We start from the raw sequence: 12,803 nt of genomic DNA, 5'->3' as shown, positions 1-12,803 counted from the left end.
ATTGTTCTGCATTGATGGTGAAAGGAAACTTTTATCTGATGGAAAAAGGGATGGGCCGGGCAATGCGAGCATGCACCTCAGGCTGTGTCAGGATTGCATACAGGAATATGTGGTATCATTCACTCACGGTCAGTCATAAAAGTGAAGGTGACACAGAGAAACTCAACAAGCATTTTCCATTCAGACAAAAATGGGCAGATGGTAGAATGATGACATGTCAAGTTGAGTAAGACGAGCTTGTGTTTACATATTGCCTGACCGCCCAGTGAGAGCACGGCATAGGTCTGGTCTCCCTGCCTGACATCAAGAGATATCCAATTGAAACCCCATTCAACTTGCATTCCTGCTTACCTTCCAGCCATGGTGTCTATGCAAGATGAATACCTATGTAAGAATGCTGTTCATTGACTACAACTCAGCATTCAACACCATAGTACCCTCCAATCTCATCATTAAGGTTGAGGCCCTGGGTCTCAACCCCGCCCGGTGCAATTGGGTCCTGGACTTCTTGACGGGCCGCCCCCAGGTGGTGAAGTTAGAAGGTAGAAAACAACATCTCCACTTTGCTGATCCTCAACACTGGGGCCACACAAGGGTGTGTTCTCAGCCCTCTCCTGTACTCCCTGTTCCCCCATAACTGCATGGCCATGCACACCAACACAATCATCAAGTTTGCAGACAACACAACAGTAGTGGGCTTGATTACAATCAACAACGAGACAGCCTACAGGGAGGTGGTGAGGGCCCTCGGAGTGTGGTGTCAGGAAAACAACCTCTCGCTCAACGTCTACAAAACAAAAAAGGAGATGATCGTGGACTTCAGGAAACAGCAAAGGGAGCACCCCCTATCCACATCGATGGGACAGTGGCGGAGAAGGTGGAAAGTTAAGTTCCTCAGCATACACATCACGGACAAACTGAAATGGTCCACCCACACAGACAATGTCGATGTGGTTAGACTAAACTCTCCTTCCAGACTCACATTAAGCATCTCCAATCCAAATCTAGAATTGGCTTCCTATATCGCAACAAAGCATCCTTCACTCACACCGCCAAACATTCCCTTGTAAAACTGACCCAATACCGATCCTCGACTTCGGTGATATCATCTATAACATAGCCACCAACACTCTACTCAACAAACTGGATGCAGTCTATCACAGTGCCATCCGTTTTGTCACCAAAGCTCCATACACTACCCACCATTGCGACCTGTACACTCGTTGGTTGGCCCTCGCTTCATACTCGTCGCCAAACCCACTGGCTCCAGGTTATCTACAAGTCCCTGCTCGGTAAAGCCCCACCTTATCTCAGCTCACTGGTCACCATAGCAGCACCCACTCGTAGCACACGCTCCAGCAGGTATATCTATCTCACTGGTCACCCCCAAAGCCAATTCCTCCTTTGGGCGTCTTTCCTTCCAGTTCTCTGCTGCCAATGACTGGAACGAACTGCAACAATCTCTGAAGCTGGAGACTCATAACTCCCTCAGTAGCTTTAAGCACCAGCTGTCAGAGCAGCTCACAGATCACTGCACCTGTACATAGCCCATTTATCTACCTACCTCATCCCCATACAATATTTTTTTATGCTCCTTCGCACCCCAGTATCTCTACTACTCTACTACATTCATCTACTGCACATCTACCATTCCAGTGTTTTAATTGCTATATTATAATTACTTCGCAACCATGGCCTATTTATTGCTTTAACTCCCTTATCTTACCTCATTTGCACTCACTGTATATAGATGGTTTTCTTTTGTTCTACTGTATTATTGACTATGTTTTGTTTATTCCATATGTGACTGTGTTGTTATATGTGTCGAATTGCTATGCTTTATCTTGGCCAGGTCGCAGTTGCAAATGAGAATTTGTTCTCAACTAGCCTACCTGGTTAAATAAAAAATAAAAAAATGTGAAGGCGGCACAACAGCGCCTCTTCAACTTGGCTTGTCACCTAAAACCCGGACAAACTTTTACAGATACACAACTGATAGCATCCTGTTGGGCTGTATCACTGCCTGGTACAGCAACTGCACCACCCAAAACCACAAGACTCTACAGAGGGTGGTGCAGTCTGCACAACGCATCACAGAGGGCAAACTACCTACCCTCCAGGACACCTACAGCACCCGATGTCACAGGAAGGCCAAAAAGATCAAGGACAACAACCAACTGAGCAATTGCCTGTTCACCCTGCTACCATCCAGAAGGCGGGGTCAGTACAGGTGCATCAAAGCTGGGACTGAGAGACTGAAAAACAGCTTCTATCTCAAGGCCATCAGACTGTTAAACAGCCACCACTAACACAGAGACTGCTGCATACATAACGTCATTGACCACTTTAATAAATTGATCACTAGTCACTTTAATAATGTTTATATATATTTATATGTACATATTCTTATTCCATCCCTTTAGATGCGTGTATTAGGTAGATGTGGAATTGTTAGATATTACTGCACTGTCGGGAACTAGAAGCACAAGCATTTCACTACACTCGCATTAACATCTGCTAAACATGTGTATGTGACCAATACAATCCACCTGCCCAACACTTAACACACAAAAAAAAACAGACCGATAACTTCTAGTTGGACTCGTTGTTGCTAAGGCCAAATCCGGGTTCCTACAAATCTCTCGTTGCTTTCAACAACCCAGTGGGGAATGGCTTGGAAGAAGGGGAATCAAACAGCAGATTTCTGAATTCTGCAGCAGAACAGCTTGTGATCAATGTGGTTTTGAAGCCTCTGGAAGTAATATTGTGTGCTCTACATTCATTATATATTTTTTTTGCTTGTCTGGAGGACAAAATGTTGAACTCGAACAACCTAAAAACCTCAGAGCCCTGGAAATAACATGGTGTTTCAAATTGTGTGTGTGTAAATTACTAAAATGGTGTGTGAGCGAACGCACGCAGAGCCTAGTGCAGGAGTGGGCTCCTATCATTCGTAAGCAGGTCCTCTCTCATCAATCTCAAGTGGCCAGTCTTATCCTCTCCAGTCATATCACTGGGCAGCACTACGACAACACTTATCAAGCACAAACTTATGGCAACCACAGTTCCAAGGTCTCAATGTCTAAGTTATGTTGCCATGACAAACTTTATTATTAAAAAGGTTCTATATTTAGTACTGTATAACAAACAAGAGCCTAACAACTGGCTTCCATAATATGAAAACATATGGAAGCCTTGAGGCGCTGACGCATAACAAATACCATATCTACCAACGCAGTGACCTCACACACTGTAATCATTTCTCAAATAAAGCACTGAGATGGAGGGTAAATGCAGATAGAAGAATATTATTCAACTGATAGAAGTCCGCATCAGTGTGTGCCCAAACAAACTGCCAACAAGGATTCCACAAACACAGTACGTTGATCAAACACGTGGGTTGCAGTTAAACGAATTACCTAATGGCTGGCTCGATAGCTGGTTATCAGGCATCTGTGAGCTGCTACACATGATGTGTATGACTGCTATACCCCCTTGCATGAAATTGTTTTCAAGACTCTGGGGGAATGGGGTAGCAATGGAATTATGCGGTTCAAAATGCAGAAACAAAGCCATCGCGGACAGAATATCATTGCATTGCCATTTCAGAAGGTGACTTCAGCTCCCACAAATAAAAGGGAAACTAATTCTGATCAATTTGATGTTTATTTTAATGGACGACAAAAAATGCGCCATTTAAAAAAAACAAGAACGTTTCGAAGTGACCCCAAACTTTTGAATGTATGTATGTAACACACACACACGGAGTCCCCAACCAGAACTCGTGCTCTGCCTAGAAGGCCAGCATCCCGGAGTCGTCTCTTCAACGTTGGCGTTGAGACTGGTGTTTTGCAGGTACAATTTAATGAAGCTGCCAGTTGTGGACTTGTGAGGCATCCGTTTCTCAAACTAGACACTAATGTGCTTGTCCTCTTGCTCAGTTGTGCACCGTGTCCTCCCAACTCCGTTCTATTCTGGTTAGAGACAGTTTGCGCTGTTCTGTGAAGGGAGTAGTACACAGCTTTGTGTGAGGTCTTCAATTTCTTGGCAATTTCTCGCATGGAATGGCCTTCATTTCTCAGAAGAAGAATAGATTGACGAGTTTCAGGAGAAAGGTCTTTGTTTCTAGCCATTTTGATCCTGTAATCGAACCCACAAGTGCTGATGCTCCAGATACTCAACTAGTCTAAAGGCGGAGAGTTTTATTGCTTCTTTAAATCAGCACAAGTTTTCAGCTGTGCTAACAATTGCAAAAGGGTTTTCTAATGATCAATTAGCCTTTTAAAATTATTAACTTGGATCTAGCTACAATAGTCATTAACAACATCTACACTATTTCTGATCTATTTGATGTTACTTTAATGAACACATTTTTTTTTGCTTTTCTTTCAAAAACAAGGAAATGTCTAAGGGACCCCAAACTTTTGAACGGTTGTGTGTGTGTGTGTGTGTGTGTGTGTGTGTGTGTGTGTGTGTGAATTGATAGTAAGTAACAGTTGTCTTCCATCCAGAAAAGTAAAACAAAGGGGAAGAAAGACAATAAACACTAGTATTCAAGCTGACTCTTGAGCAGAGAAAAGAAAACATGACTTCAGAAGATAAGAGAACAAAACTTTAACAAGCTTCTTCTTGAGAGAAGAGAACAAAACATTGCTAACAGGAGGCCACCAAACATTTCCAAACCACACTTCAATTCAAATTATTACATTAAAAAATGAACTGATCTGTAAGCAAGCCAGTGAAGCCACCAATAAATCAGCTTACTTTTGAACAAGAGTATAGTGTGAGTTCCAAATGGCACTATTCCCCAACTATTACATATGTGTACCACTGGTTGATTTGGTTTAAAAAGTATTGCAGGCCTGTCATTTCTCGTTCCACACTTTTAGTGTACCCTTAACCTGCTTTGACATCAGTCACCAGGGAGAGGCAGGCAGGTGCACGCACGCCAGTGCATGTGGCTGTGCACACACCTTAGCCCAGGATAAAAGCCTCTATAGCTGGCCGCTAATTATGATTCCCTCCCTCTGGCTGTGTGTGTGTGTGTGTGTGTGTGTGTGTGTGTGTGTGTGTGTGTGTGTGTGTGTGTGTGTGTGTGTGTGTGTGTAAGGACTGCCTCTCTCTGGCTGTGTGTGTAATGATGGCCTCTCTCTGGCAGGATGTGTGTGTAGCATGAATATGTCGCTAAACATCTGCAGTCACACTGCTCCAACATCTGCTTATTATATAATGCACCAAGTAAATTCATTTTCTCCTGCTGCTGTAGTCTAGTCGACACCCCTGGTCCCCCCCGTCTAGTCGACACCCCTGGTCCCCCCCGTCTAGTCGACACCCCTGGTCCCAGTTCAGTCGACACCCCTGGTCCCAGTTCAGTCGACACCCGTAGTCCCAGTTCAGTCGACACCCGTAGTCCCAGTTCAGTCGACACCCGTAGTCCCAGTTCAGTCGACACCCGTAGTCCCAGTTCAGTCGACACCCGTAGTCCCAGTTCAGTCGACACCCGTAGTCCCAGTCTAGTCGATACCCGTAGTCCCAGTCTAGTCGATACCCGTAGTCCCAGTCTAGTCGATACCCGTAGTCCCAGTCTCTGTTTAGTCGATACCCTTAGTTTATTTCCTATCCCTAGGGAATCATCATCTGTCTCTTCCTTGAAAACTCCCAAGATCAAACTTTATGCACACTGACTGCATGATATTTAGGATGTAACCACTAACCATAACCATTTATTTATCAGTAATTTAATTTCTATGTATTTAACCCTAAATTATAAATTACCCCCCCCCCAGTGTTCCATCCAAATGTAAAACCAGATACTAGGCTATGTCTTCCTGGAAGAGAAAGGAGCCTAGCTACTCTGCTCCCCTTACATATTGCGGTCTTACCTTCTGGCAATAATGCACAAATTAGAACTACAAAACACCAGAGAGACAGACTGGCCCGAGGGGAATTATATTCAGAATGGAAAAGAGCGGACTGGGTAACATTAACTTCGTTCAGCGACAGCTTTGATTGACATTACAGAGGTTCTGTTTTTTTTAGTTAACTTGTGGGTTAAATGTTTGTTTCTTCCATGTGGGGTGGAGCGAGAGAGAGAGAGGAAATAGCAGAACGATATCCCTTCAGGAAAAGTTGTCAAATATGGAAAGACGGGACCACCTGCAGCACAGCAGGAAATCCAGGAAAATGGAAAAGGAAGGAGAAATGGAGGGAATGGGGAACAAAGGAAAACATGTCTGGGATTAGGGCTATGGCAGGTCTCACACTCATGAATGGTGGGGTAGCAGGTTGCTATAGAAACACACCAAGTCCGTGAAACATCACAATTTGGAAATGATGATGCCCCCAGAGAGGCCAGGACATATGGACAGGGTTGGTTTAGCCTACATAGCCGGTCAGAAGGCCACAGGCAGCAATACATTACTCCACACCAGTGACTAATCAAATGTTGCTTCAAGTCTTTATCCAACATGTCCAAAATTTGCCTGAGCTGACAAACACAATTGAGCCGTAAGGCCTTCTCAAGACTAAACAGCACATGCCAGGTATACAGAGTTGAGTAGTGCCTTCATAAACATGCAGAGGACTGATGCCCCACAGATACAATAACAGTTGTTTTTAACGTATGTGAGGAATTGTGAAAACTTAAGAGCGCCATCCTGTGGCAGAGAAACACTTCTGATCTCAACACGAGGATCCTCAACCACCTTACTGAACATAGAAGTTGTTTTTAAACTTTGCTATAAATAGAGTCGAGTGCTAGTATGGGTTTTGGATTTAAGTCAAAGAGCCACCTGAACGTTTAGAGGTCCTCATGAAGAGGGGACGCAAACATTGCCTTTCTTCGCTGAGCCAAAAACAACTGTTATAAAACACTTTAGTATGTAGTATCCTACAGAACATGGCCCTGATGTCTAAGAGGAACCTACTTCTTGAGACAGATGGTGGAGTTCTCTCTGCTCTTGGTGAATGTGTTGGGAAGGAACCTCAACGTGATGTTCAGCCTCCTCGCCTGGGCTGTCAGTCTCTTAGCCTGGAGAGCGAGCGAGAGGGGAGAGCGAGCAAGGACATTACATAAACTTCTGCTGTTAACTACATGGTTAAGCAACTGGTTAATTGACAAAGAAATCTACAAAAATAGGAAGGATACCAAGAACTGGCTGTTCTTGGCTCAGAACCTAATCACCCAAGAACTCATTCTCCTCACCTTGATTTTAAAGGATACCCCTTTACTTATTAATACTTGGATAGCACCATAATGACTAGAGGTCGACTGATTATGATTTTTCAACACCAATACCGATTATTGGAGGACCAAAAAAATGCTGATATTGATTAATCGGCCAATTTTATTTATAATAATGACAATTACAACAATACTGAATGAACACTTATTTTAACTTAATATAATACATCAATAAAATCAATTTAGCTTCAAATAAATAAATTGAACATGTTCAATTTGGTTTAAATAATGTAAAAACAAAGTGTTGGAGAAGAAAGCAAAAGTGCAATATGTGCCAGGTAAAAAAGCTAACGTTTAAAGTTCCTTGCTCAGAACATATGATAGCTGGTGGTTCCTTTTAACACTAGTCTTCAATATTCCCAGGTAAGAAGTTTTAGGTTGTAGTTATTATAGGACTTATAGGACTATTTCTCTCTATATCATTTGTACTTCATATACCTTTGACTATTGGATGTTCTTATAGGCACTTTAGTATTGCCAGTATAGCTTCCGTCCATCTCCTCGCTCCAGGAACATCGACAGCCACCCTCGAAGCATCGTTGCCCATTGCTCCACAAAAGCCGCGGCCCTTGCAGAGCAAGGCGAACACCTACTTTAAGGTCTCAGAGCGAGTGACATCATCGGTTGAAACGCTATTAGCGCGCACCCCGCTAACTAGCTAGACATTTCACATCGGTTACACTAGCCAAATCTCGGGAGTTGATAGGCTTGAAGTCATAAACAGCACAGCGAAGAGCTGCTGGCAAATGCACGAAAGTGCTGTTTGAATGAATGCTTACGAGCCTGCTGCTGCCTACCACCGCTCAGAGTGCTCTATCAAATCATAGACTTAATTATAACACACAGAAATACGAGCCTTAGGTCATTAATATGGTCAAATCCAGAAACTATCATTTCGAAAACAAAACGCTTATTCTTTCAGTGAAATACGGAACCGTTTCCGTATTTTACCTAATTGGTGGCATCCATAAGTCTAAATATTCCTGTTACATTGCACAACCTTCAATGTATGTCATAATTACGTAAAATTCTGGCAAATTAGTTCGCAACGAGCCAGGTGGCCCAAACTGTTGCATATACCCATGTACTCTGCGTGCAATGAACGCAAGAGAAGTGACACAATTTCCCTAGTTTAATATTGCCTGCTAACCTGGATTTCTTTTAACGAAATATGCAGGTATATACTTTAAAATATATATATAAAATATATACTTCTGTGTATTGATTTTAAGAAAGGCATTGATGTTTACGGTTAGGTACATTCATGCAACGATTGTGCTTCTTTCGCAAATGCGCTTTTGTTAAATCATCCCCCGTTTGGCGAAGTTGGCTGTCTTTGTTAGGAAGAAATAGTCTTCACACAGTTCACAACGAGCCAGGCGGCCTAAACTGCTGCATATACCCTGACTCTGTTGCACAGAACGCAAGAAAAGTGACACAATTTCCCGTGTTAAAAGAAATTCATGTTAGCAGGCAATATTAAATATGCAGGTTTAAAAATATATACTTGTGTATTGATTTTAAGAAAGGCGTTGATGTTTATGGTTAGGTACACATTGGTGCAACGACAGTGCTTTTTCACGAATGCGCTCGTTATATCACCCGTTTGGCGAAGTATGCCATGATTCAATGATAAATTAACAGGCACTGCATCGATTATACTCAACGCAGGACAAGCTAGATAAACTAGTAATATCATCAACCATGTGTAGTTAACTTCTCTAGGGTAGGGGGCAGCATTTGGAATTTTGGATGAAATGAATGCCCAAATTAAACTGCCGTCTACTCAGGCCCAGGAGATAGGATATGCATATAATTGGTCGATTTGGATAGAAAACAATTTAAAGTTTCCAAAAGTGTTAAAATATTGTCTGAGTATAACAGAACTGATTTGGCAGGTGAAAACCTAAGAAAAATCCATTCAGGAAGTAGTAGATTTTGTTTTGTTGTCATTTTCTATTCAATGCCATTACAGTATCCATTGACTTATGACTGAAATTGCAGTTCCTATGCCTTCCACTAGATGTCAACAGTCTTTAGAAATAGTTTCAGGCTTGTATTCTGAAAAATTAGGGAGTAAGAGCAGTCTGAATGAGTGGACCCTGCAGTGTCAGAGCTTTTTCATGTGCGCGACCGAGAGAGTGCCCTTCTTGTTTACCTTTTATATTTACAACGTTATTGTCCTGTTGAAATATTATTGATTATTTAGGCTAAAAACAACCTGAGGATGAAATATAAACATCGTTTGACATGTTTCTATGAACTTTACGGATACAATTTGGATTTTTTTGTCTGCCTGTTGTGACTGTGTTTGAGCCTGTGGATTACTGAAGAAAATGAGAACAAAACTGAGGTTTTTGGACATAAAGAGCCTTTATCGAACAAGGTGGGACGCTAGCGTCTCTTTGTATGATATTAGATCATAACACGTAGAAGGTTCTGGAAGGCCACAGCCCAGATAGACATTCACATTCCTTGCCAGACATTCACATTACTTGCCAGACAGACTTTCCCCCCTTATTTCGCTAAGAAGTATCATTCTTATTTTATTGATAGATTTGTGACCACTGAACCAGACCGAAGCAAAAACACATTACCTCAAGCCATTATAAAATGCTGCATGTAATAGTCTTAAATGAATCCAGGTAAGGACTGGGCTGGCAGACTGAGTCGGTCCCTGAAAGTGCCATTTTCAATGAATGTCTGTGGTTATGGGTTCCAGCTCTGCTCAAACCACAGTTACCTGAAGAGCCATGGAGGCACAGAGAGAAAACCCAAAACCACACAATTTAAATCATATAAAGAATTCATTTCCAAAAAAGATTTTGTGAGGCAAGTTAGAAATGCTCTAGTGTGCTCCAAGAAACACAAAGATATTCTGAAAATAGAAATCAATATTGCGGTTTAGACAAGCATAACACTCTCCAAGTCTTTCTGGTGTGAGCCCGATAGAAGGAATCATCATCCTACTCCGTCACCCCACCTGTCTGTCACCCCGCCTGTCCCACTGTCAAACTTGTGGTTGATGTGAGTTTCTCCCTCACCATGTAGAGTTGTCTGATAAAAATATATCACAAATTCAATACATTAAATGAGAGATGGTGGATGAATGACTTACTCTAAAGTTAACAGGAGGGCCGCGGACCAGGGAATCTCTGTTGGCGCTGTCTGCCAGCCTCCCCGTGTCCTCAAGGAACCTGTAGTCTAGCAGGGCCACAAAGGAGACCCCAGTTAACAAAGATTCATTGAATTGTGTGTTAGCCAGGATAGTCCATTCACTCAGCAACAGTCATTGCTTTCCAGGGAGTCCTGCCATCCAAACCTGCCCATTACACACGCATGCATGCGCACACACACAGCAGAGGGAGTGTCTCACCGCTGAGTAGGTTCATCTCATCCATCTTGGACAGGGCCACAAAGGCAGTCTTATCTCGAACTCCACTGCATCCGGACTCCTCTTTGTGCTTCTTCACACAGGGCAAGCTAGGTTAAAAAAAATATTTAAAAAATAGAGGACATTTTTAAATAACATTTTATCAAAGTTTGCTCTTCTGGTACAGTCAGCACTAGAACTATAGCGAGAAAAGAAGCTGTGTATAGGTTTTGGTTCATCCATGAACACAACATACTGACACAGTATCAGCTGTATGTCCAAGGACAAAGCATCCATTTAGGCACATTGTAGAATACAAACTCTGCAATTTTCTTAATAAAGTGGCTACTTAGAACTAACAGCAGGTCTGGAAAAATGCAGAGCAGAACCCAGTCTTTCACTATGGGTAGAGTTGCATCATGGTAGCAGAAGACTGGGGATGGAAGGATGGAGAACAGAAGACTGGGGATAGAAGGCAGAATGATGTAGAGGCGTAAATCAGACTGGAGATGTCTCACTGCATGCTGGGAAATGTCTGTGTGCCACTGAAGGAAGACCCTTCTCTTCCTCTCCTCTGACAGATTGAAATCCTCTACGTCGGTTTCACCTGAGAGACTCACTGTGTGAGTGATTTGGTAAGGGAACTATAAACGAGTAAGGCCTATAACTGGTTGACACCAACTAGTTTATATTATTACTAACCCCAAGGCCTATAACTGGTTGACACCAACTAGTTTATATTATTACTAACCCCAAGGCCTATAACTGGTTGACACCAACTAGTTTATATTATTACTAACCCCAAGGCCTATAACTGGTTGACACCAACTAGTTTATATTATTACTAACCCCAAGGCCTATAACTGGTTGACACCAGCTAGTTTATATTATTACTAACTCCAAGGTCCAAGGTATTATTTGACCTAAGCTAAGCCAAGATATACCTCTGGTGATCAGGGCAGTATACACACCAGTGCAGTAATGTTTTGAAAACCCTCTTCTGGATTGATGACTTTCATTCCCTACATAGAATAGATACTAACCAACACGTGTGAAATGTGTTTTGCAGTCAGTCACATTCTTCAAGGCTTAAAACACTCTTAATTTCAACCAGCCCAAATGTGCCCTTTCATCAATCCCATCCACAGTATTTATTTGTTAGGGACCACATACAACAAACACACAACTATGTGGATATCCGTTCAAATTAGTGGGTTTGGCTATTTCAGCCACATACATTGCTGAGAGGTGTATAAAATCGAGCACCCAGCCATGCAATCTCTATAGACAAACACTGGCAGTAGACTGGCCTTACTTAAGAGCTCAGTGACTTTCAACGTTGCACCGTAATAGGATGCCACCTTCCCAACAAGTCAGTTTGTCAAATTTCTGCCCTGCTAGAGCTGTCCCGGTCAACTGTAAGTCCTACTAAACTCAGCAACAAAAAACAAAAACGTCCCTTTTTCGGGGCCCGGTCTTTCAAAGATAAGTCGTAAAAATTCAAAAAAACGTCACAGATATTCATTGTAAAGGGTTTAACACAGTTTCCCATGCTTGTTCAATGAACCATAAACAATGAACATGCACATGTGGAACAGACGTTAAGACACTAACAGGTTACAGACGGTAGGCAATTACGGTCACAGTTATGAAAACTTAAGACACTAAAGAGGCCTTTCTACAGTCTCTGAAAAACACCAAAAGAAAGATGCCCAGGGTCCCTGCTCATCTGCGTGAACGTGCCTTAGGCATGCTGCAAGGAAGCATGAGTACTGCAGATGTGGCCAGGGCAATAAATTGCAATTCCCACATACTATTTTTGATAAGGATGTGTAACAGAGTAATAACCATATTGAACGAACATGCTTTAAGACAGCGCTACAGAGAGGACAGCTGATTGTCCTCGCAGTGGCAGACCACGTGTAACACATGCACAGGATCGGTACATCCAAATATCTCACCTACGGGACAGGTACAGGATGGAAACAACTGCCCGAGTTACAGGAAAGAGCAATCACTCCATCAGTAATCAGACTGCCCGCAATAGGCTGAGAGAGGCTTGGCTTGTAGGCCTGTTGTAAGGCAGGTCCTCACTAGACATCACCGGGAACAACGTCGCCTATGGGCACAAACCCACCGCCGCTGGACCAGACAGGACTGGCAAAAAGTGCTCTTCACTAACAAGTC

General features: G+C 42.7%; 1 protein-coding gene across 1 annotated transcript in view; it reads right to left on the bottom strand.

Moving 5' to 3' along the window:
* Positions 1-12,803, bottom strand: part of znhit6 (zinc finger HIT-type containing 6) — a 50,660-nt gene that overhangs the window by 34,479 nt on the left and 3,378 nt on the right. The window contains exons 3-5 of the mRNA XM_046301592.1: positions 10,620-10,726; positions 10,362-10,447; positions 6,927-7,030 (exon numbers count right to left, since the gene is read on the bottom strand). Coding sequence (XP_046157548.1) covers positions 6,927-7,030; positions 10,362-10,447; positions 10,620-10,726 — 297 coding nt within the window. The remainder of the gene's footprint in view (positions 1-6,926; positions 7,031-10,361; positions 10,448-10,619; positions 10,727-12,803) is intronic.

The sequence above is a fragment of the Oncorhynchus gorbuscha genome, linkage group LG15 (assembly GCF_021184085.1).
Source record: "Oncorhynchus gorbuscha isolate QuinsamMale2020 ecotype Even-year linkage group LG15, OgorEven_v1.0, whole genome shotgun sequence".
NCBI lineage: Eukaryota > Metazoa > Chordata > Actinopteri > Salmoniformes > Salmonidae > Oncorhynchus > Oncorhynchus gorbuscha.
The sequence above is the reverse complement of the archived record's forward strand: the minus strand, read 5'-3'. Positions and strand labels throughout refer to the sequence as shown.